The sequence below is a fragment of the Meriones unguiculatus genome, chromosome 10 (assembly GCF_030254825.1).
Source record: "Meriones unguiculatus strain TT.TT164.6M chromosome 10, Bangor_MerUng_6.1, whole genome shotgun sequence".
Classification (NCBI taxonomy): domain Eukaryota; kingdom Metazoa; phylum Chordata; class Mammalia; order Rodentia; family Muridae; genus Meriones; species Meriones unguiculatus.
The window spans coordinates 97312028-97338298 of NC_083358.1; the positions used below are offsets into that span (position 1 = coordinate 97312028).

Sequence of the window (26271 nt, forward strand, 5' to 3'; positions counted from 1 at the left end):
GGCTGTAACAGAAATAATATAACATCTAAGCAAAGGAGGACGATGCTTGAAAGTCCACATTTGACCACCTGAAAAATGACTTAGAAGTACATTTCAGGAGGAAGTGGTCTTTAGACCTGAACCTCCTTTGACTTCCATGTTGAATTTAAGGTTAAGAAAGCATGTTAAGGGGCTAGAGAGATGGTCAGTGGTTAAGAGCACTGTCTGCTCTTCCAGAGGTCCTGAGTTCAATTCCCAGCAACCACATGGTGGCTTACAACCATCTATACCCTTAACTGCTCTCTTCTAACATGCAGGTGCACATGCAGATAAAGCGCTAATATAAATGCATAAAATAAATAAATAAATAAATAAATGAAATCTTTAAAAAAAAAAAAAAAGAAAGCATGTTAAGCTGGGTGGTGGTGGCACAAGCCTTTAATCCCAGCACTTGGGAGGCAGAAGCAGGTGGATCTCTGTGAGTTCGAGGCCAGCCTGACCTACAAAGTGACTTCCAGGACATCCGAAACTGTTACATGGAGAAACCCAGTCTCAAAAAAACAAAACAAAAGAAACAACAACAACAAAAAGAGCATATCAAGAATTAGTTGAGATAGTTTCATGTTTGCATTATTGATACATCACTTTTGCATACTTTGGACATTTTATTGCTAAGTTCTGTTTTCAAGTTGACAATTTAAAATTCATATAAAACATTTTTGAAGGATGGTAGTATTTTCCATCTGAGAAAATTCTTTTTGTCTTTTAAAAATATCTATCTATCTGTCTATCTATCTTTCTCTCTCTCTCTCTCTCTCTCTCTATCTATCTTTTAGGTGTGTGAGTGCTTTGTCTACATGTGTATGAGTGTACCACCTGTGTGCACAATGCCCACAAGAGCAAGAAGAGGGTATTGGACCCGTGGAACTAGAGTTATGGACAGTTGTGAGAAGCCATGTGGGCGGTGGGAACCCAGTTCGAGTCTTCTGCAAGAGAACCATTGCTCTTAAACATGGTGCCATCTTTCCAGCTCCAACAACTTTATGGTTTTTCTGTTTGTTTGGTTTTTGTTTTGTTTTTAGTCACTACAGCCTGATTCCAGCTCAGAAAATTCTTGTTAACTTAAAAGTGGTTCTTTGCCAGGTTTGGTGGTGCACACTTTTATCCCATCCCAGCGCTTGGGAGGCAGAAGCAGGCAGATATGTTGAGTTCAAGGCCAGCTTGATCTTGGTAGTGAATTCCTGTCCAGCCAAGATTACGAAGAGAAACCTTGTCTCAAGTAGGAGAGGGAAGTAGCTTTCTGATCACTCTCCTTCTTTTTGATGTATTTATTTGTGTGTGGGGGGGGTATGAGTGTGAGTATGGATGGGTGTACACACCATAGCACACTTGGAGAAGTCTGAAGGTAACTTGTAGTAGTTGGTTTTCTTCTTCTACACTCTGGTGCCAGAGATAGAACTTGGGTCAGGCTTGGCAGCAAGTGCCTTTACCCACTGAGCTAACTCTCTGGCCCTTGAGATTTTTTTTCTACTTGCTCATATAAATTTCTTTCAGTTGAATCCCAAATGTCTTGCCACAAATTTGTTTGCCTGTTTAAGCTTTACTCACATCTTTTATTCATCTAGTTTGCTGTTAATATGGCCATTTAAATCAGGACTATTTAAACCTAGCAAGGTAGCTTGATTTCTGTTGTCTTGTAATTAACCATCCTCTAGTGGTTGCATAGCCTGTTTTTATAGTGGGCCAAATAACAAAAAATTCCCTTTTCAAGTTTGGTATTTGCTTTGTTTTAGTCATGTACTGATGTCAGGGCCTGTGGCGCGGGGGTGGGAGGGTGTCCTTACACATTCTAAGCACACATGTGCAGGACTGCTTCAGGAGCCAGTTTTTGCCTTCTATCATGTTTGAAACAAGATCGCTTATTTCTGCTGTTGTGCTACATACTCCAGGCTAGGTGGCCTGTAGGCTTCCATGATTTTCCTTTCTCTGCCTTCAGTCTCCCCATAGGAGTACTGGGAGTAAGATGCGTGCGTGATAGTCCATCCATCTTCTCTGTGGATTCTGGGATTTGAACTAAGATCATCAGAATTGTGTGGCAAACTCTTTTACTAAGTAAACTGTGAACTTGGCATCCCTAGTATATTTTAAAAAACAAGTAAGTATATTATGATATGACCGAGGCTTATCAATGTGACTTTAGAAATCATTAGATTAAAAGTATTTTAAAATCATTGGAGAAAAGCAGGCTATGGTAGTATATGCCTTTAACCCCAGCACTCTGGAGACAAAGGCAGACAGATTGCTGGGAGTTCCAGGCCTAGGCCTAGTCTACGCATAGTAAGTTTCAGGACACACAATAGAAACCTGTCCCAAATAATAATGATAATAATAATAATTGAGAAGCAGCAGAATGCTTCTCTGTTTAAAGGGTATATATAATGTGGGGCTGGAGATGGCTTGGTGGTTAAGAGCTGTTCTTCCAGAGAACGTAGGTTTGATTCCCAGTATCCACATGGCAGTTACTAACATCTGTAACTCCAGTGCAGGGTATTTGATGCCTTCTTCTGAACTCTCTGGGTATTAGACTTGTGCTACACAGATATGCATGCAGACAAAATGCTCACATGAATAAAATAAATAATGAAAAGAACAATTTTTAAATAAAATATTTTAATAAGCTTTTTATTTTGGATTAATTTTACAGAAAAATTGCAAGGATGGTGCAGAGAGTTCCTGTGTAGTCTTCTGCTAGTTTTCCTTAGTGCTGACTTGCTAAATAATACCTGTGATACATTTATAATCACCAGGAAATTAATGCTGTTAAATAAATGTTAACTTTTATACAGTATTTAAATTTTAAGTTTTCCCACTAATGTTCTTTTGCTGGTCTAGGGTCAGTCTAGGATGCTGCATTGTATTTAATTAAGGTTTTATTGAGCTTTCTGCTTTCCAGTATTGTACTCTGCAGTGAAAGGCTCATCTATTATTTATGATTATGCATTTTTAGTTGTCTTTCATAGGTTCTCTCCTTCCCTCTTCCCCCTTAAAAGTCCTTTTTTATTTTTCAGAGTTTATTTAGCCAGGTTCGCCCTTGAACTTGTGATCCTCCTGCCTCAGCTTCTCTATGGTGATATGTGTGGAATGTGATTGATAGAAGAATCATGTTTTGAAAGACAATCTTAGAAGAAACGACGTTTGAAGAGGTTTAGGAGCTCCTTTTGATGCTTTGTGGTGCTGGAGATGGAGCCCGTCCTAGGGAGTGTTGTACACTGAGCTGCCCGCTGCTCTGAGTGTGCACAAATGCCCAGAACACAATTGAGCAGGTAGTGTTGACTGCATGACTGGTGTAGAACAGGTGTAGGAGATGGTCTTCCTATCTGTTCCAGGTGCTGGGATCATGACTATGCACCACCGTCTTGTTTTATTTAAAATGTCTTAAACATGAATATGCACGTGTGTGTGTGTGTGTGTGTGTGCATGTGTAAATATTGTACCTATGTGCATTAACTCTGATGGCATCTTCAGAAAAAAGTGAGTAGTAATTGCAATGCAAAGTCTGCCAACATTAAAGGCTGCCAACGTGGGTAATAAGAATCAAATTCTAACCTGCAAAAGCAGTTAGTGCTCTTTAGCCCGGGACTGTCTCTCGAGCCCATATTGAAACATTAAAAACATTTCAAATTCATTCGAGCATTGATGTGACAATGACAGGGAGAATTTGAATGCAGGTGGCATAATGCACTTGTGGAGGTCAGAGGTCAGCTTCTAGGACTTGGTTCTCCTTCTACTTGGGTTCCACAGATCAAACTCGGGTCCTCAGGCTTGCACAGAAGTACTTCTTACCTGCTACACCATCTTGCTGGTCCCTCATTGAAAATTTTAGTAGCTGTCTTAAGCTATATTTTATTCTACACACAAGTGCGTATGTATTTCAGAGTCTAGACACTTTGCGTTGTTCTTACTGCTTGTTTTTTTTTTTTCTGGCAATGCCATCACAGTTAATACTGTCACAAAAGATTGACTAGAAGAGTAAATGCATTATGAAACCCAGACTTCTTGAAGTTTTGCTGAGCAATTATATGGTAAAGGAAATTAAAATAGAAGCCTTTCACTTTGTAGACCCTTACACATTTTGTAATGTCTTACTGTAAATGACTCTAAAGTGTGGTATTTACATTTGATTACATATGCATGTACATATGCATGTGCTGCCGTCATTATTTGGGAGTCTGAGTTAGGATATGAGTCTAACATTTTTAAAATATGTTTTATTTAATGAATGAATTTAGCATTGCTACTAGCTTGAAGATAGACCATTTCCCACTATAATAAAGAATTATTTTTATGAATTAAAATGAGATCTTTGGACTGCTGATGCATTACAGTTATTTGTGGCATTTCTATTTCCTTTTATTCCAATAAAAACAGTTTTAAGTCATAGCATATATAAATACCATATAATTTAGCACCAAAATGGTTTTGTTGCCATGCTTTCAAAGAAAAAGGAAACTTACTCACCACAGGCCAAAATTAGAACTCTGAGGCAGTCAGAACACACACTGGCTTCTGGCTCACAAGTGACTGATTCCCAAGCAGTCTTGCAAAGGTGAGGAACGGAAGCCACAGTCTGCCCTTCTCCAGCCTGTACTCTGCTTATGTTATGCACAGTCTCAGGTGATAACATTTTGGTAATATTTGAGGAGCTGAGTGAGCCTCCTCTTTTTTTTTTTTTTTTGTTTTGTTTTGTTTTGTTTTTGTTTTTGTTTTTCGAGACAAGAGTTTTTCTGTATAGTCCTGGCTGTCCTGTAACTCCACTCTGTAGACCAGGCTGGCCTTGAACTCAAAGCGAAGGTGTGTGTATACACAGCACCCCTCTTTTTTTCTTTTCTTTTCTCTTTTTCTTTTCTTTTCTTTTTTTTTTTGTAACCAAAACAATGTTATCCTTAGGTTGGTTGATTTTACTATTTTTTTAAAAATCTACGTGTGTGTGTGTGTGTGTCCATCCTTATATGTCCCAGGCTTGCCTTGAATTTCCCACGTAGCTGAAGATAACCTTGAACTCCTGATCCTTCACCTTCTAAACACTGGGATTAGAAATGTGTGCTACCATACCCTGTTTATACAGTGCCAGGGATTAAACTCAGGGCTTTGCCTGCTAGGCAAGCATGATACCAACTAAGCTATATCCCCAGTCCACTTTATTTTATTAACTTATTTATTTGTTTTATTTTATGGTGCTGGTGATCAAACCTAAGACCTTATATGTGCTAGGGAAGTGCTTTACCCGATGAGCTTTGAGTAGTGTTCAGTTTTATGGGTTTTGTAGGATCATATGTATGTGCTTAATAAAAGATGCGAAACCGAATAAACCGCATACTGCTGTCTTGTAAGATAGAGAATACGGTACATAGGCGTGTGCGCGTGCACATACACGGTAAGGAGTACCTGCCTACTCCAAAATCCCCTTTAAGAAAAATCCCTTTTTTTCCTTAGTGGCAGTGTGTTCATGTATATATACAGCGTAAAAGCAGGTCTCCTGTATGAAATACAGGAATATGTGTTTAAGCCTAGATTCAAAGTGTGAGAGAAAATGTTTTCTATGGTGTTTCCTCTCCCTTCCTACTATTGTGTCTCCTCGCCCCTCTTTAGATCCTTTTCTCATGGTCCCCTTCCTACTTTCATGTCAATGTACATAGGTGTATATATGTAAATCTAGATTTTTCTTACGAGAGAAAACATATTTGCCCTTTCAAGTCTGACTTGCTGCATCAACGTGATAATTGCTAGTTCCATTCAATTTTGGCCTGATGTAATTTCATACTCTTTATGGCTGAATAAAATTTTACTGTGTATTTATGTGCAATGTGTGCACTTTTCTTCATTCGTTCATCTGTTGATTGGCATTTAGGCTGGTTTCATACCTTGGTTCGTGTGAATAGTACAGCAGTAAACATTGATAGGCAAGTATCTCTGTGATATGCTGAGTCAGATTCCTTTGGTTATATGCACAGGAATGGTAGCGCTGGATCATGGTAGTTCTAAGTTGTTTGTGAACCTGCCACACTGATTTCCATAGTAGTTACACCAGTTTACATTCTCACCGGTGTTATATAATGGCTCCTCTTTCCACACATCTTTACCAGCTTTTTCGTTGTTTGTTTTCTTGATGATAGCCATTCTGACCGGAGTGAGATACGAATCTCAATGGAGTATCAATTTGCATGTTCTTCATGGCTAGGGAGACTTTTTAAATATGTTTATTGGCTAGTTATATTTCTTTTGAGAACTGTTTGTTTAATTCATTTTCATAGCTAGGTCAGTTTTAGGGCATTTAATTTTTTGTGTTCTTTGTAGATTGTATATATTAATATCCTGTTAGATATACAGGGCAGTATTCTCCTATTTTTCATTTTTGCAGTCTTGAGCTACTGGAGTCCTTTCAAGGTCTTTATGCCTGTGTGTTGAGGTGTTGTCCTTATGCTTTCATATAGCAGTTTTGATAGTTTCACGTCTTACGTTAAGGCTTTGATCCATTTCTAACTGGTTTTTATACAGGGTGAGAGAGTGGGACCTAGTTGCAGTTTTTTACATGTAGACATCCAGTTTTGTAGGAACCATTTGTTGGCTGTCTTTTCCAATGTGTGTTTTTGAAACTTAGGTCAAAAATTAGATGCACAATTAATGTTTTTATAAAATTTTTCTCATAATACCCTTTGAGCCTTTTTGGTGATGGGTAACTCTTTTAAATAAACAGACACCCATGTTCTCTGCCTTAATTGCAGTCCCTGTTTCACATTTAAGATACTCATTCATCCACTGGACAAATACTTGTCAGTTTTCACTGTTCCACATTCTCATGTGCTAGGATTGCAGTGGATGGACAGATTGACAGCAGTTTATTCCATTGGAACAGAGTAGCTGTGTGCAAAAGCCCAGAGAAGATTAGAAGGAAGCGAGGCAAGCAGCGAGGCAAGCACTGTCCAAATTTACAGTCATTTTGGTTATAGGATGAGAGCTGAAAGCATAGGCAGGAGTGGGTGTGTGGCCGAAGATAGCAGAGGAGTGGGAATTTCTCTGTTCACTGCCCACATTGAAAATTCCATCCACTGCAAGTAGCATTTACAAAATGTGATTGGGCAACCACCGGATATCATAGCTGCTTAAGTCAGTTACCCCACAGCTAATTGCTCAGTGCCTCCTCTGTCCTAGATTGTGCTCTGGGTTTGGAGGAGTGGGCCACAAAAAGAAGGCCCTGTTAGGGCTGCTAGATGATAACAAACTCAAGTGCTTAAACATTTTGACCAAGTAGTAGTGTTACAGTCCTGTAGGGCCAGGTTAGGCCTGGTTAGCATGTTTTTAAGGGATAAGTACACAAGCATTGAAGAGTTTTCAGGTTATGCTGAAAAGAGTTTCGTAACTGTATTAATCAAAACCAGTTATGAGATTATGACAAGCCAGATGAGGAGTGAGGAAGGCAGCCAGATACATACTTTAGAGCAGCTGGGCAGGCAGAGGTAAATGACCTGAGTGGTGAGAGGAGCATCCTGAGTTATTTTCAGACATTACCTGATGGATCGATGCTGACCTGGAGGAACCTTTGGCAGCCACCATAGGAGTGGTTGCAGTGTAGGGGAGAAATCAAGGCTGGCCTCTGAGGACTGAAGATTACCTTCAATAGATGTTTCGGGATGCTTACACACACACAGGCTTGGCATGCTTAGAGGCTAGAAGACTGGGTGAGAAATGAAACTTTTTGTGCTGTAGACCAAGGAAACTTTCTAATTTCACAAGGAAACTCTAATGTCTCCTACGGGACCAGAATCCCTGAACTGAATTGAATGTGAAGCTTCGATGTGCAGGAGTTCCAGGCATGCAGCATGGATTAATTAAATGGAAATGAAGAACAATTTTTCTTTGTGCAGAGATGTTTTTCCTTCTGTAATTCCTGACCTTTTGTTTTAGTTTTTATTTTTATGTGTGTGTTTGTTTTGCCGGCATAGGTGTATCGTGTTCATACAAAGCTTGGAGGCCAGAAGAGGGTATCCTCTGGGACTGGAGTATGGACAGCTGTGAGCCATGATGTAGATGCTGCCGTTAAATCTGTGTTCTCTGGAAAGGCAGCCTGTCCTCTTAACCACTGAGCCATCCCTCCAGCCCACATTTTATTGCATCTCAATTAATTAATTGTGTGTGTGTGCGCGCGCATGTGCGTGCACCCCAGTGTGCATGTGGAAGTTAGAGGAACCAAACATGGGTCCTTTGCACAGACAGCATGTGCTCATAATCACTGAGCAATCTCTCCAGCCTGCTCTTCTTTGGATGAGTTAAGCAATTCCAGCCCAATACCTGAGCCACTGAGGTAGGAGGATCATGAATTGAAATCTGAACTACATTTTGAGATTCTGTCTTTTTTTTTTTTTTTTTTTTAGCACCACCAACCGGATTTTGTAATAAGTATAATATATTGGAAAACATTTTATGTGAAATATTTTTAACCTTGATCATATTATTGGAAAAGAAATGGTGAGGTGGGGTAGAGGAGTGGAGGGTAAGCCTGAGAGATTGCTCAGCCTGTAAGAGCATTTACTGCTTTTTTTTTAGGGCGGGGGGCAGGGGAAGCAGGGTTCAAGACAGCATTTCTCTGTATAGACTTGGCTCTCCTGGAATTCATCCTGAAGATCAGGCTGGCTTTGAACTCACAGAGATCCACCTGCTGGGATTACAAGCATCTGCCACCACCACCTGGCTCTGTTTACTGCTTCTTATGGTCTAGTTCTCAGCACTCATATGGAGTGACTCACAGTCACTTGTAACCATAGTTCTATGGGCCTTAAGTCCTCTCCCGGTCTCAAGGTATCTGTGTGCATGTACATATAACATGCCCTGTACAGACATGTATGTACATGGATAAATTTTAAACAAATGAATCATGGGGCCAACATGATGGTGCTTGTTGCCAACTTGATGATCAGAGTTTGATGCCCACCACATAGTAAGAGAGAATCTGTGGAAGCAATAGGCATCTCCATTAGAAGTAGCGGGTTGTGCTCTTTTGAGCTTTAGTTGTAGGGATGCATAATTCACCTCCTTCCTTCCCTGCCTTCTCTATGCTGCCACACCCCCCCCCCCATTTCACCCTACCAATAGCAATGTAAACTTGATAGAGTACCTTCAAGCATGGATATAGGAGTTGGCATGCCAGACAACTCTTACTGTCTTATAGTGGTGCTTCCCACTGGTTGACAATAGATTAGTATCCATATTACGGTAGCTGTTCTGAATTGTTGAGTTGTTACTGTATGGTTTGATTTGAGTTCTGTATTAGACTCAGAGATTAGTTATCTTGGAGTATAACTGTAGAGCACATTTAGGCCTAATTTCTTTATGTTTTATAGATAAGGAGGCAGGCATTGCAATCAGGTAGTTACCCAAGGTCACATAGCTGGACATGGCCTAGTAGCACAAAAATTTACTGTTCCATTGAGTTTATTATGATACGATGTCACCAGCTGGAAAATTAGGCAAGAAAGAATCAGATTTATTTGTTGGTCAAGCTTTCTTTTTGGTGTTTGGGGCAGGGGTCTGTCTTTACTTATATATTGCAGTAGGTCTGTGAAGAGAGAGTTTTGGTCTGGTACTACTAGGTTATTCACAAGTGGTGTCATCCTGGGACTCAGCTGCCCAAACTCTGCTCTAGTTATAACATAGAGTCACTAGAAATGTCAAGATTTCTCTATAGAAACGGGTATAGGAAAATGTGTCTCCTGTGCTCCCGGAATGCCTGCTGACATAGAGTAGGCATGTTGGGAAGCCTGGAGAAAAATGCCTGAGGCCAAGATTGGTGAAGTGTGAGAACAGAGATAGCAGACAGGGCCACAGTTATACCCAAGGAAGAGAGGTTTGTGTTCCCTAAGGTGGGGCAGAGAATGACTAATGCCTTGATGCAGTTTACTGTAGTTTAAGGTTTACACGTTTCTTTTTGTTTTATTTTAAATGTGTATAACTCTAGATGCCTCTAGAGTTCTATTACTTTCAAAGAACTTCTAATACAGCTGCCATTTCTGTAGGAATTTACACCAACATCAGAATCAAAGTCGTTTTTAGGAAGTAAAGTCCTTTGAGGCCTAACATCACTTGATGATGTTTTCAGCAGTGAGGACATTTTTATACACAGTAGCTGGCTGTCAGTCACTAAACATTGCTGCAGACAAGGCACTCTCCAAAACATTTTTTCTTGACCCCATTTCACACCTTGCTTCGTGGCGTACAGGTGGAAAAGAACGTAATAATAGATCTGAGATCTTCTTTGGACTGGGTTTAGTTAGATGAAAGGAAGAGAGGTAGCATGAGTAACCTTTCCAGGCTTTTCTCCTTTAAAGCCTCCCCTCCCCCGAGGCTGCCATCCTTATTGTCTACAGGGTCATCTTCAGTTCCTCCTACCCCAAGCTGTAGTTTTTAGCTATTCCAGTCCTTATATTGTATTATCCCCAGTAGATTGAAGATAGGCAAGTAAATGTACCTTTTAACATACTACTTTTTGAAGTAATGTAAGAAAAAAAAAGATGTAGGAAAAATTAGGAAGTCCAAAATCCACATATTTAATCAGGGAGGGAAGTACAAGTTATTAATATGATGGATGAAGCCTAAGAGCCAGATGTTACGGAAGAGAGTTGCTGCAGAGGTAAAACTGGATGGAGTCCAGACCTCAAGAGGAAAGAGCCATTGAAGGTCATTGAAGAATTTGGAGAGTCGTTAGGCTAATAATTTGTAAAATACTGCTGTTTGGGAATGATGAACACCAGGAGCTTTGAACTGGAAGTTTAAGAAAATTACAGCAGTAATATAATAGGCACAGTGTTAGGTGTGTGAAGAGTCCAAGAGGTTAAGTAATTTGAGAAATACTTAAGGAGAGAGAAAATTGTGTTCCGGCTTGGTAAGCTTACTGTGTTGGCTAGTTTTATGCCTGCTTGGCACAAGGTAGAGCCATTGGGAAGAGGAACTCTCAGTTGAGAAAATGCCTCCGTAAGATCCAGCTGTAGGCAAGCCTGTAGGGCATTTTCTTAATAGTGATCATGGGGAGGGCTCAACCCATTGTAGGTGGGTAGTGCCATTCCTGGGCTGGTAGTCCTGAGGTCTATAAGAAAGGAGGCTGAGCAAGCCAGAGAAGCAGGCCAGTAAGCAGCCTTCCTCTATGGCCTCTGCATCAGCTCCTGCCTCAGGTTCGTGCCCTGTTTGAATTCCTGTCCTGACTTCCCTTAGTGACAGGATTTGAGATTTGAGAGATGTAGGATAAAATAAAGTCTTTCCCTCCCAAGGTGCTTTTGGTTGGGATGTTTTCTCACAGCAATAGAAACCCCTAACCGAGACATCTAGAATAGTGAATGGATTCCAAGTGGACTCTTGGATTTCAGAACGTACTTAGAAGATGGGTAAAATAGTGGCACTTTTCATGAGAATCTACAGGTTGAATAGGCCAATGCCTTGTGATATAAAATGTGCTTCACTCTTTATGTATACCAAATGCCTAGTAACACACACTAAAAACAAATTCTGTAGGCAGTAAGAGGTGCCTTCATTTATGAGATGGACTTGAACGCCTAATAAAAGGGGAGAAACACACAGAGTAATAATAAAAGGAAGGGCAAACAGACATTTTCTTTTTCTTCTTTTTGCCATCCAGGGGGTGGAACCAGACCTTGCATATGCTAGGCAAGTGTTCTGCTGAACTGTATTCCCAGCTCCCAGAATGACATTATCTGGGGAACCTTTAGAAAAATGAGAGAGGTAGAACAGCATAGAGTTGTGGGAGTGTGTATATAAGTTAATGAGATGGGTAGATATTAGTGGTGAGATTAAGAGATTTATTTGTAATGGCTTTCAAAATAGTCTGCCATGAGCAGTAGGAATACATTTTCAGTACTGAAAGGAGAGCATTCAGTACTTCAATACACTGTTACTCATATGGGATGGTCTAGGAATTCTGAATTTTTGTTGCTGTTGTTTTGTTTTGGGGGGAATTCTGAATTTTACAACTTAAAAACAGCATGTGAGGCGGGAGACATGACTCAGAGGTTAAGAGCACTGGCTGCTTTTCCAGAGGTCCTGAGTTCAATTCCCAGCAACTACCTATAATAAGATCTGCTACATGCAGACAGAACATTGTATACATAATTGAATAAATAAATCTAAAACAAACAAACAAAACCTCCCAAAACAGCATGCATTTCTGTTGTCTTCCCCAGAGATGAAAAACTTTTCTAGGTATGAATAGTGGAATAAATGTTTTTGACAGTGTCAGAAGAAAGACGCTGCGGGGCTTGAATATTAACTGTGTAGTGCTGCCCAGGCACCAGCCCTGTAGTAAGAACAGAAATAAAGTCATATATACAAATACTCCTTGATTCTGCAAGAATGTAGAAGCTTGAATTTTTTATATTCAGATGTTATTTTAACTTAAAATTTTCGTTGATAAAATTGAGAAATATTTCGTGAATTATTATACTTATTAAAGGCACATTTGTTCAATATTTATTTGATTAAATATTTGACTAATTGATATCAGGCTCAGTTGAGGCCGCTGAGAACACCGGGAAGAACAGCTTGACAAAGCTTTTGTTTAAGTGGGAAGATGAGAAAAATAAGTGTTGTGAAGATATGTGCTGTGAAAAATGTGACACTATGGAGTGGGAGGTAGTCAGGTAACTTCATTAGGAAGTGTTCTGAGGGAGCAGAAATGTAAGTGAAGAAGAAAAAATGGCAAAATTATTTCAAAGGGAAGAGCAAATGTGAAAACTCTGAGTCAGAATCTGGCGCAGTGAGAACCAGTTTTGCATGTTAGAGGAAACACTCAAAAAAGCTGGTCTGACAAGAACATTGAGGATAGAGTGGAGGCAGACAAGAAATGAGGATGAGGAGGTAGGCAGGGACCAGAGTATATTGGACATTATGGCCCACACAGTATAATTTGGGTTTATAATTATAAATGGAGGATGAGGCTACTGTAGTCAGTGTTGTGACATGATCCAGACAGGCGTGTTGTACACTTGTGATTCTAGCCATTGGGCTATTGGGTAGCAGAAAGAGGAGAATCCTTCTAAGTTCAAGAGCAGCCTGATAAACATACAATTCTCAGACTGCCAGGGCTACAGTATAGCTAGATCCTATCTTTAAAAAAAAATTTTTTTTAAATTATAGAAGCTTTGCTGTGAATTAGGTAGGCTGTGGTTTCTAGTGTATAAGGACCAAACTGTGTATTTTTAAAACTGAATTCTACTAATATTTAACATGTATTAACACTTGAACCCCCATTCCATCTGTCCCTTCTATGTTACTTGCCAGTTACAACCTTAACAAGTTAGTTAGATGTTAATAGCATTTGTTGGGAGGAAAGACTGAGGGAGGAACAGGTTTGTTTGGGATGGAAGTGGGAATGAATAACTGTCAGTGTTGAGCATTAAGTTTGAGGTGTTCAGTGGATACCTGCTGTGATGTAGAAGGTAGAAGATGAGTTTGAAGTCAGCATTGGAAAGCAAGATTGGAGGTCTAAGTTTGGGAATCTAGCATATGCCAGCTCTGAAGTGAAAGAATGGAGATTTCAATTTTGCCACCTGCTGTGTAACTGTACAACTTTCTAGCCATTCTGCTTCATTTATCAGTATAAAAGGAGGGTAATAGTGTCTACCTCACAGAGATGAATTATCAAGGTACATAGAGCATCCTGATCCATGTTTCTCATTGGAGGTTAACTTGTATTCATTAATAATACTTTAAATCATCAAGTTAGGCTAAGTTAGAAAATAAGTATAGGGTTGGAGAGATGGCCCAGTGGTTAAGAATACTGGTTGTTCTTCCAGAGGCCTTGAGTTCAATTTCCAGAACCCATGTGTTGGCTCACAACCATCTATAATGGAATCCAGTGCCCTCTTCTGTCATGTAGAAGTATAGGAAGACAGAACACTCATATACATACATAATACATCTTGAAACAAAATAAGTGTAGAGAAAAAGACAGTCATCTTTGAAAGAGCAGTCTTGAAAGGCAAAGTAAGGTCTAGGGATGACCACTGAGCTTGTCAAAGTGCAAGTGGTCTCATTGGAGAACATGAGAAATAGTTTCATTATAGTAGTAGGGATGAATTAGAAGTACTTATTTAGAGGTTGTAAGTATAGATGACAGGCTAGGGAAATTTTGCTATAAAGAGACACAAAGAGGGGCAGCCAAGATAGCCCAGTATGTAGAGTTGCTTGCTTTTAAGTCTGAAAACCTGAGTTGATCCCTGGGCTGCTCATGTGGAAGGAGAAAACCAACTCCTATACGTTGCCCTCTGACCTCCACACATGATCATGTGTGTTGTCACTCTCTCCTAATCCCACAAAAGAATAAACATAATAGATCTTTTAAAAAGACTCACGGGGAAAATGGAATAATAGCTAGAGAAATGTGTGTGCGTGTGTAAAGATGGGTAGTGCAACAGTTTGTATGCTAAGAGAAAAATGGTGATAGTTTAGTGGTGTTAAAAATTACAACAGCCACAAGTCAAGGTGAAATAAAGGAGATAAGTATATAATCAGAGCAGTAAGGACATTGAAGAGACAGCTTGTCCATTGTGAAGAGAATATTAATGGAGATTCAGGTAAATAGTGGATTTGGTTATGGGAAAATGAGGTAATGTTCTCTGCTTATCTTATTTTTCCTAAAAAGAAGCAGCAAGATTGTCATTTGTCAGAAGTAGCATTTGAGGTGGTAACGCTGCAAGAGCCATTTTGGAAGATGGAAGACTTATTGACCAGGGAAGTCTAGCAGGAAGACTGTCAAGATCTAGAAGTTTATTTGACCTTTGGTCTTTAGCTTAAGTGATTCTAGTGTCTAAACAGTTGTCTAAATAGGGCCATGTAGTCCTCTCCCACAAGAGGAGTCGTATCATGAAAGGCAGTGTAGGTTCTGCTGCTGTTGGGATCCTTTCCAGCCCTATTGCCTCTGGAACATTACTCAGGTCCATGGGCAGGTCACAGAATTAATAACTATGAACAGGCTATTGGCCACAAATTCATGATTGCATTTTTGCCTGTGTTCATTGAATATATCATCGTTTATGATGTTACTAAAAATGTTTGTGTTGCTATCTTTGAGTAATATCTCTTATGCACAAATGATACCAATTAAAAAAAATAAAGCAAAATGTTCTAATTAAAGTTTAGTTTTCCCGATAGAAATGAAAGCTCATCAGAATTTCTGTAGGACCTATATTTTCCATTAATGTAGACTTACTAGTCACATTATTCCATATCTTTGTTTGCTTACAGAGAAATTCAGAATCTACTTTTGTTTGTTTTTCAGGTGCTGGAGAATCTGGTAAAAGTACCATCGTGAAACAGATGAAGTAAGTTCATGCAGGGCCTTCTAAGACTAGATTTCCTCCTCTTCATAAAAAGTTCATAATGTTTTCCTTTTCTGTTGCCGGTATTGACTTGTGGTTTAACTTCTTTTTGAAGAATCATTCATGAGGATGGCTATTCAGAAGACGAGTGTAAACAGTATAAAGTAGTTGTCTACAGCAACACCATTCAGTCCATCATTGCAATCATAAGAGCCATGGGACGCCTAAAGATTGATTTTGGGGAAGCTGCCAGAGCAGTAAGTACTTCTCATTTCCTCTTCGCTTGCTGCTCTTGAGTGGATGCAGTTAAGCCAAATTTGCGTCATGTTTTAGGGAACAAGAAGATAAGACGGTGCAAAATATTTTTGAAGTGTTAGCTGTGTGACTCAGACAGTAAGTTAACACTGCAGGCAGAGCCCTGGAAGTGGGATTCTGTGGCTACCCTGTGACAGCTCTATTTGGTTGCTTCCTTTGCTGCATCATTGACTTACATTTTGCAGCAGTTGATGGTAGTAAATGTATATTCTCAAAAACAGGGCTTTCAGAGTAAGCGATCAGGGAGAAGAACAGTTTCCCAGAATAAATTCTGTAAGGACTTAAACACAAACGCCCCAATTTTAGAGTTGATTTTGGATGTTCATAAATATCACTATCTTCCATTGAACTCTGGGTTATAGAATTGGGTTATTACATACTCTGATGTAACTCTTTAATGCTTTACATCAGAACTTAAAAGTCAGTTAATAATAATACTTAGTAGATTTGAGGGCAGTTTATAAAGAAGGATATTTGATGCCAATGGAGAAAGGGCCAAAATGAAGACAGTAGACCTTTTGTATTATCACCAACTCAATTTCAAGAAAGTTCTAGAGAAGTGCAGACTACATTAAAGGATGTCAGCTATGTTCCATGGCGCCACACTTAAGTGCCATGGGAAAATAAATGGAAGTGACCTAGGGGCTTTGCCTGGAAGGACAAAAACCTTATGCTTGTGAGTAGCCTAGGGACTCTTACCGGCTGCTGAGTTTATCAAGTGCAAGCTAATACTGATCAGTGGGAAGTTGAAGAGGAAAACACTGAAAGCTGTCGTGGCTTTGATTTATTCTTGAGTAGGATATATCTTTGAGGTGAAATAAGGGAACAGGACCTAGTTAAGAGCTACGGGAGAAAAGAATAGCAAAATAGAAGGGGAGGGGAAATAAGTACGTGACTTTTGTCATCTTATGACATAGTTTAGGGCCTCCTCTTCCCTCCTGGGGATTGTACTCATCGCTGCAGCAGGACTAGGTGAGTACGTGATCAGCATTTAGCCCAGAGGCTGTTTTCTGCCCTTATTTTCTTTCTCTATCTTAAGAAATTTTTTAAAAATTTTATTTTTAATTGTGTGTGTGCGCTATGTGTGGGGATCCCCTTGGAGGCCAGAGGGCTTTGATTTTTCTGGAGCTGGAATTGTAGGCATTTGCAAGCTACTTTATGTGTATGCTGAGAATCACACTCTGGTCCTCTACAAGAGAAGAATATGCTCTTGACTACTAAGCCAACTCTTTAGACCCCATTTTTGGGTTTTAGAGACAGTGTCTTACATTGTAGTCCAGTCTGGATTTGAACACACAGTAGTCTTGCTACAGAGGCTAGTTTTCTATTCTTAGGGAAATTTGATAATTCAAGTAAAGTCAAGTTTTTATTCACATCTTAGTTTCTTTCCATTCTTTGTCTCTCATTGACTTTTCTTCTTTGTACTAGAATTCTTCCGTGTTCTTTCCTTCATGTCATCTAACTACTTCTCTGAATACTCTTTGTATTTTATAATTGGTTAGTAATACTGTATTTATTTATTTTTCTTCTCTCTGTTGACTTTTCTCCTGTTATTTATTCCTTAGTCTCTCAGATGCCTACCTTTTGCCTTCTTGCTTCTTTCCCATCCTCTGTTTACCTCTGTTTCTCTTGACCATTCCTTTTTGTTTCATTCACTTTATCAAATGTCATTGGATGCTGGAGAGATAGCTCAGTTAGTAACGTACTTGCTCTGTGAGCTGCGTTTGATATCCAGAACTCACAAAGAAGCCAGGTACAGGGATACAGAGGCAGGAGGATCAGTGAGCCACAGGCCACAGAGAGACCCTGCTCAAACAAACAAACAAACAAACAAACAAACAAACAAACAGGGCAGATGGCGCCTTAGCAACAGTGCCTGAGATTATTCTGTGCTCCACACACATGCTCATGTGCGCGCGCAAGCACAGCTGTTATCACTGATACTCCTGTGTCACTCCATGGACCTGATGTTCTTAATTCCTCTCCGGGCTCATGAGTCATCTAGCCCTACAGCGTCCACTTAACCCGATGGACAGTCCTTTTAAAGTTTTAGACGTTTAGAGTTTCTCTTTTTTCTCTTACAGTTAAGGGTTTATATTTGTATTTATCTTTCCATTCTTCTAATTTGTAATGATGCTAAGAGAATGAAAAGAAAAGAAGAGAGCCTATGGGATAGTTTTCTTTTGTTACCTGCTTAAGGGTTGAAGTGTGAAGCTGGTTGTAAAGAGGGGACTCTGTAAGCCTTTGGAGAAGGGTTTACTGTGAGGAAGCTAAAGTGGGCTGGTGAGCAATTAAGTAGGAAGGGGGAAATATTTCCCTAAGAACTCTCAGAATCAGGACAGCCCCAATATGTAGTAATGACCCTCTGTATTTTGAAGTTTCTAAAATTTGAGTAAAAAAACAAAACAAAAAAACACAGGGCTAGAGAGATGGCTCAGAGGTTAAAAGCACTACCTGCTCTTCCAGAGGTCCTAAGTCAGTTCAAATGGTGGCTCACAACTGTCTATAATGACATCTTACACCCTCTTCTGGCATGCAGGCGTACATGCAGGCAAGACACTGTATACATGATAAATAAATAAATCTTGGATAAAAAAAAAAACAAAATAAAACACAAGCTAGGGATGGTAGCCTGTGCCTGTGATCCCAGCACTCTGGGAGGCAGAGGCAGGCAGATCTCTGTGAGTTTGAGGCCAGCCTGGCGTACAAAAAATGAGGCCAGGAGAGCCAAGGCTACATAAAGAAATCCTGTCTCAAAAAAACAAAAAAGAAAAAGAGAAAAAAAAAAAAAACAAACCAATACAGGTGCTTAATTATATGTTTGGTTGTTTTTTGTTTTTTTTTTCCCTCCTCCCCACCCCCCAAGGCAAGGTTTCTCTATGTATCCGTGGCTGTCCTGGACTTGCTTTGTAAACCAGAGATCTGCCTGCCTCTGCCTCCCCAAGTGCTGGGACTACGGGTGTGCACCACCAAGCCTGGCTATGCTTAATTATTTGTCAAATTTCAGGACCTGTGTAATTTTAAAATATTAGATAAAGCAGTATACTACACATGGAAAAAGTCTTATTTGTTGTTTAGTGTGCTTGACAATTGGTATAATGCTTAAACATTTCTTAATCTGCTTTTTTATTTAAAATTATTATCACTATTATTTTTTAAGGTTTATTTATTATTTATATAACATTCTGCCTGCATACTAGATCTTATTATATAGATGGTTATGAACCACCATATGGTTGCTGGGAATTGAACTCAGGACCTTTGGAAGAACAGTGAGTGTTCTTAACCTCTGAGCCATCTCTCTAGCCCCTGTTGTTGTTGTTGTTACTATTATTATTATTATTATTATTATTACGTTGAAAGAGAGAAGAGGGCCTGGGAGATTGTTCAATGGCTAAGAGTGCTTGTTGTGTAAGCTTGAAGACTGAATTAAAATCCTAACTATCCTCATTAAAAAAGAGCCCTGCATGGTCCTGTGTAGTGTAGCCCCAGTACTAGGGATAGGGACGACAGATCCTGGGAGCTAGTTGGCTAGTCAGTCTCGCTAAATGGCAAGCTGAGGCTCAGTGAGAGACTGCGTCTCAAGGGAGTAAGGCAAAGAGTGATGGAGACATCTGACATCGTTCTCTGGCTCTCCTGAGTGCGCATACATGCGTGTGCATAATACTCTTACAGCACTCACTCCTCCCACACCAGATGAAGAAAGAATGAGAGGGAGAGAGGAAATACAAATCATGCATGAAATCTGTTACAGAGACGATCCACAGAATTACTAGAAAGTGTAGTGGATAGGATCTTGATGTCAGAGTTTGGAAAGTTAATTTGAATGCAGTGTGGTGATTTTGTGGGTCATTAGATAAATGTATAAGTTGCAGGTGTTACTACATCTGTTCCTCAATGCTTTTGCTTGCTAGTTTTTGTTGTCTTAATGACTACTTAACATACAAACAACGGCTTCTCTTCTTCCTTTATTTTTTATTTTGTATTGTGTGATTTAAAAGAAAACATCTTTATAATTACTTGAAATTTTTAGGGTTGTAAATATTAGATTTATATAGAAAAAATCTTTGAAATCAATGTTCAATTTTGTTGTTGTTTTGAGATAGGGCTTCACTGTGTACTGGAACTCACTCTGCAGACCAGACTGGTCTTACCCTCAGAGATCTGCCTGCCTCTGCCCCCTTGAGTGCTGGAATTACAGGCTGTGCTGTGTTCTGTTTTAAATTTGCACATAGCAAAGGATAAAATAACACCACCAAAATTCTCCTATCAGTTTTTTGTTTTTTGAGACAGGGTTTCTCTGTGTAGCCTTGGCTGTTCTGGAACTTGCTTTAAACATCAGGGTGGCCTTGAACTCACAGAGATATGCCTGCCTCTGTTTTGCAAAGTGCTGGGATTACAGATGTACATCACCATGCCCAGTTTCCTATCACCTTTTTAAAGGCTTGCTAACTAATAAAATTCCTGCCTGAAAGTCATGACATTCTGATCATATTGTTCTTTTGCAGTTTCCCCTCCTGCTGCCCTTTTCTCCTGTCTTAGAACATTGTTGGTATGCTTTTGGGAAAATCTAGAAACTAAAAATTTTCCCTGAGGGGTTGATTCCCATTACTAGGCTTCTGCTTCTTTTTTGTTGGCATGCTTGTTTTTTTCATTTTTTGGAGACAGGGTTTTTTTGTGAAGCCTTGGCGGTCTTGAACTAATTTTGTAGACCAGACTGGACTCAAATTCATAGAGACCCACCTGCCTCTTCTTCCCAAAGTGCTGGGATTACAGGCTTTCTGCTTCTTATGTGCCTTCATCTCCTCTTCCGGTTCTGGTGCCTGCAATGAGAGGGACGGAAAAGCAACTTTGCCTTAAACTTGATACATGTTTTAGTCTCTGCACTATGTTTAGACTTTACTGCTTAGTTACGGCAGATCTTTTCATTTCTATGTAATAGTAGGCAAGTACTTTATCATTGAGCTATACCCTCTCTAGGTCTAGAGAGCGTACATCCAGGCATGTCTGTGTGTGGTCGTATAGGTGTGGAAGCTGGAGGTTCACCTCAGGTGTCCCTCTACCATTTTCACCTTATGTTTGGAGACAGTGTCTCTGTGAATCTAGAACATGCCATTTTGGCCAGACTGGTAGGCCAGTGACCTCCAGGCTCCTTCTGCCTCTGCTCCTTTAGCACTGAGGTTGCAGGCTTGTGTCATTGCATCCAGCTTTTACATGGATCTGAACTCAGGTCCTCATGCTTGCACAGCATGCACTCTATCGACTGAGCCATCCTCCCAGTCTTCATTAAGGGCTTACTTTAACAGAATGAAAATTTATTACACATAGTTGTCTCACAGACCAGAGTCCCTCATTCTCCACCCCTCTCACTAATCACACTGATCAGGATAGAGGCTTATGAGTCTATCAGAAGAGATCTTTTTTGAGGATAGTGGTACGACATGGAGAAATAAGAGGAAAGGAAATCATTACTCTGCTAGCTGTATTGATACTAGAAGTGGAAGGGTGGGGTGTGGCCTTCATTGCAAATTTTCTCATGCTACCTTGCCAGCTCTTCTAAAGTGTGATTCTGTGTGTATATGTGTGCGAGTGCATGCGTGTGTATAAGCTGGGACTTATCTTAAAGAAGTAGGAACTCACCTGTCCCTCTTTACTGTTTCCCTCAGGACGATGCCCGGCAGTTATTTGTTTTAGCTGGCAGTGCCGAAGAAGGAGTCATGACTTCAGAACTAGCGGGTGTGATTAAACGGTTATGGCGAGATGGTGGGGTGCAAGCGTGCTTCAGCAGGTCCAGGGAATATCAGCTCAATGATTCTGCTTCATAGTAAGTGATTTCTTTTCCTTTTACACTATATAGAAAATAATTTGGTGACTGTAGAGAAAGTCAGTGTCTATTCTTAAGAAAATGTTGAAGCACCAGAAGTCCATAGGATCCTTTATTACAGATGTCTCACTTTAAGGTTATCTCCATGATGCATTCTATAGCAAGCTGGTGACAGTGAGACCGTTAATCGAGGTAGGTGCCTTTTGTTCAGGGTGAGGCACCGAGAGTCTGTTAGAGGGGGATGTTAAACCTGGACAGCTCCTTTCCCACCCTCTATACACACAGACGCACACACACACACACACACTCTCTCACACACACAACCCGCAGCACCACATCTGTTATGACAGTCCTTTTTATACTCTCTGTATTGTCTACTCTATGAACTTTCCTGGTAGTGCTCATTACCATTTAATCCTTTGTGAATGTGTGTGTGTTGTGCTAGGGATTGAACTAGTCTTAGGCATGTCAGACAAATGCTCTACCACAGAGTTATGTCCTCAGCCCTCTTTCTGGTTTTTATTTTGAGACAATTTCACTCATGTTGGCACTGAACTCATTCTGTAGCTTTGGCAGGCCTGAACTTGTGCTTCAGACTTCTGAATAGCTGGGATTACAGGCCTGTACCACAAAACCCAGCACCATGTACATCTCGTGCCAGACTGTGGTGAGATGAGCTTCTGTAAGATAAGGATGTTGTCATAGAGTCGAGCAAATCATTTCCTTGTCAAAGTTCTCTTGAGTGTTAAGATTTGGAGAATTGGTAACTAGTACTTTTATATACTATTACATGTGATCCAATTTTGATCCCCTACACATTTATTTTTAAGGCCTATATTCATGCTGTATTTTTTAAATGTACTTTTTGTTTGTTTGTCTGTTTGTTTGTTTTTGTTTTTTGAGACAGGATTTCTCTGTGTAACCTTGGCTGTCCTGGACTCATTTTGTAGACCAGGCTGGCCTCGAACTTATAGAGATTTGCGTGCCTCTGCCTCCCTGAGTGCTGGGATCACAGGCATGTGCCATTGCACCCAGCTTTATAATGTACTTTTTGGTGGACTTGGTGAGTATTTGTCATCTGTATCCCTCTCTGAACTTGATAAAGGGCTTTTGATCATTAAGGTATTTTTTTTCTAATATTATATTTTCCCATCCTCTTTCTGACACAGATTGTTAAAAAAATTAAATGGTATTTATAAAGCTTACTTAGATCTTTCATCAGAAATAACTTGGCAAACAGTAAAGGATTCTTGCCTACTTTTTAAAATTAAGATTTTACAAGCATGTACTGATAGTTTAAGCAATTCAGTGGTCATCAAAGGCAGTTTTTTTTTTTATTGTTTCTTCTCATTTATTGAGTAAGCTTTGACTCCCCCAACTACATGTTGTTTATAGAGCTGTCTCCCTAGTTGTGCTCTGAGCTTTCTGTTAATTGACTCTATGTTAATGGTGGCATTTGGTTTGTAGAAGAGCTGAGGGACACACTTGCTGCCACCTGCTCTTCAGCTTTTTGTCTGGGATCAGTGAGGATTTAGCTTTTTGTCTCTGTCCCTACTCTCGTTGCTTCTTTCTTTGAGACAGGATTTAGTTAGAAGCCCAGGCTGTCCTGAAACTTTATTTGTGTCTTCCTGATTGGTCTAAAACTTGTGGCTTCCTGTGCATCCTCAAGTTACAGGCATGTACTAGCATGTCCACCCATATTCTCACTGAATGTAGTTCTTCTTATATTCATAATTCAAATGTCATTCTTTAAGGAGCTATCAAATAGTTATGTATGCAGCTGACATAAATTTAAATATTCGAGAACTTTTGTTTTATTTTTATAGGGTCTTACTATGTAGCCCAGGCTTCCTGGAACTCTTGAGTCCAGGATTATAGGTCTGTGCCACAATCCCAGTTTGGTTTGTTTTTTCTACTGTATAGTGCATAGCTCATTTCATATTAGTGAGAATAAAATTGCTGTGTTTTTAAAATTTGCCTTTATGTTATATTTGAAACCATTCTTATTACTATACGTAGAACCTATTCATTTTCTCTATGTTAGATTCATTTATTTCTCATTCTGTGATAATGAAGATTTAATATTTTTCTGCCCCTTCAGTGAATTTCATGATCTCCTTTTTCTGTTGTTTGCTGGCACTTGGGATTGAGCCTTAGGCCTTACATATACATGCCAGTGCTCAGCTAGTCACAGACTCTAATTTTGCCAAGTGCCTAGTTTGGTCTGTTGACCTGTTTTGTCTATGGTTGACTTTACCAAGTAAAACCAATGTATATTTTGTTTAGTTACCTAAATGATTTGGATAGAATATCCCAGACCAACTACATTCCAACTCAACAAGACGTGCTTCGGACAAGAGTGAAGACTACAGGCATTGTGGAGACACACTTCACCTTCAAGGAGCTATACTTCAAGTAAGTTACAAGCCTTTTCCTGCCCATGCCTGACACAAATAGCCAGTATTTTTTTGTTCTTGTGTTTGAGACAAGGTCTCACAGTGTATTCCTGGCTGACCTACTTCTTGCTGTGTAGACCAGGTTGTCTTCAAGCTTGCATCCTCCACCTCAGCCTGTCGAATGCTGTGGTTACAGAAATACACCACACACCCAGCTTATGAGTCCCCTGAGCCTCTATGACTAGGACTAAGATTTTTGTGAGCAGTGTTCCTTGCTTTAGAAAATTGGTATTTATTGGCCATTAGTTTAATGGTTTATCTGAGCCCAACATTTATTTTTTTCTCCAAATAGCATCCATATTTATATCCATTTAGAGGAAATTGAATATAAAATTAAATAACAATTTACCTCCTTTAGAATTAATCATATAATTGCCAGTTTGTGTTAGTTTACATTTATTTTCAGCATGTTTTGTTAGCTGCCAAACATATCACCTTTAATCCCAGCACTCAGGAAGCAGAGGCAGAAGCAGAGGCAGAAACAGGGGGATCTTTTTGAGTTTGAGGTCAGTCTGGTCTACAGAGCGAGTTCCAAGACAGTCAGAACTGTTATACAGAGAAAAAAAATCAAAATAAATAAAAGAAGGACCACACAATACTAAATAGGTAGAAAAAAAAACTTTCATTGATAGCTTTGTTCTGACTTTCTGACACTAAAATAGGACTATTTCTTAGCAACCTCACTCCTCTCCTACTGGTTCCTCTTTCTGGTTTAATGGGGCGAAGCTAAACTTGGCTTGGCTTTTGGATTGATACATGCATAGCATCATGCTCAATTCAGCTTGTAGTACAATCCAAAGCAGGCCTGGGGTAGAGGTGTTTTATGGTATGACGATGTAGACCGCAACTGTTGTAGGGGGCATTCTAGTGCTTTAAAAGAATTTTCTCATAGCTCTAGTAATTCTGAGAAAGAGCCTCTGCTTTTTTTTTTTTTAATGGTCTTTTAAAAATGCTAAAACTGTTTTGGTGTCTTTTTCTGTGTTAATGACCTGAGGTGGTAGTTTCCTCCTCTTCTTCAATGCATGATCAGTTTTTAAGAAGTTAATTGGTTGTAACTATGTGTGATTTGTAAAAGTCAGTGTTATTGCATATGAAGGGAATCACCACCTCAGATCCTCATTGAGGATCAGGATTTGTGAACACAGGACTTAAAGTATTGGAATCTTAGCACAAACTACATTTGAAACCTGGTGAATCATTTTTAGGGTAAACTGGCTGTTTATCTTAAGCACTAATGAACTTAACAAAATCAGCAAAATCTTTTGCCCTGTGAAGCCATAGGAATGAGATGTCTCTTCCTTGTACTATAAAATTAGTAATTCAGTTTTAATTAAGTACCAAAACCAGTAGTTAGCCTGGGAAACATTTTTGGTTGGTCTCATGGGTTGATCTTTAGCTAGGTAACTCCGTCTTTCTCTTCTAGGGTCAGTAGCCAAGTCAGATTTAAGTGCCACATGCTCTTCATTATTGGCATGTAGATAACTTACTATGAAGTACTATCACCTCTTCCTTTTCCTCTTCTCTCTAGGCAAAACTACTATCCATTTATTCAAACATTTATTGAGCATCTACCATATGCAAGGCATTGTGTAATTGCTTACTTGCCTCTCAGTTATGAGGTAATGTTTATAAAATGTTGATCTGTTAGTGAATAACACTGTGTAACTATGTGCTAAAGGCCAGCCTTGGGACTTCATAGCATTCTGTTAGTTTTATGGGCTTTATAGAAAATGGGGGTATAAATTGGAATTATTAGTGTACTAATATGCCTCCCTTTGGAAGATTTGTGTGGTTAAATGTCAGCCTTTCTCAAACTTACAACGTGACCCTCGATTAAGGCCAGTTTGTGATTACATCATTTAGCTATTATGCAACACCAAAGGTTGTAAAGAACTGCAAGATCCTCCAAAAGGAAGAGTTGAGTCAGGAAGAGATAGGATGAACATTCATGTCAAACGGAATTTGGAAAATCATGTATGCTTTACTTCTCTTAATCTGTAGGGACAGAAAACTCTCTGGAAATTTAGGCTCTAAGCTTACTGAGAATTTCACTCACTAAACTAGTGTGGTGGACATTAGCCTTTAAAACCTTATCATTGCTATCAGATATAGACCTTGAACGTGTGAATACTTGAGTGCTGACCCCATCAGACTCAAGTATTGATTAAAAGACAAAGTAGGACAGTGGTTCCTGTCGTTGTAGGAAGTAAGTGTGGACACTATTGATACAAACTTAGCACTTAGAGGACTAAGACAAATCCAGAATAGAACATAGTAAGTGAGCAATTAAGGCTTTGTGCTGCTGATTAGGTTTAAGCAA

The 26271-nt window shown here is 39.6% G+C and overlaps 1 protein-coding gene across 1 annotated transcript in view; it reads left to right on the top strand.

Annotated features, from left to right (window-relative positions):
• Gnai3 (G protein subunit alpha i3) overlaps positions 1 to 26271 on the top strand; it is a 40072-nt gene that overhangs the window by 7150 nt on the left and 6651 nt on the right. Inside the window, exons 2-5 of the mRNA XM_021631680.2 lie at positions 15317 to 15359; positions 15472 to 15613; positions 21338 to 21495; positions 23782 to 23910. Coding sequence (XP_021487355.1) covers positions 15317 to 15359; positions 15472 to 15613; positions 21338 to 21495; positions 23782 to 23910 — 472 coding nt within the window. The remainder of the gene's footprint in view (positions 1 to 15316; positions 15360 to 15471; positions 15614 to 21337; positions 21496 to 23781; positions 23911 to 26271) is intronic.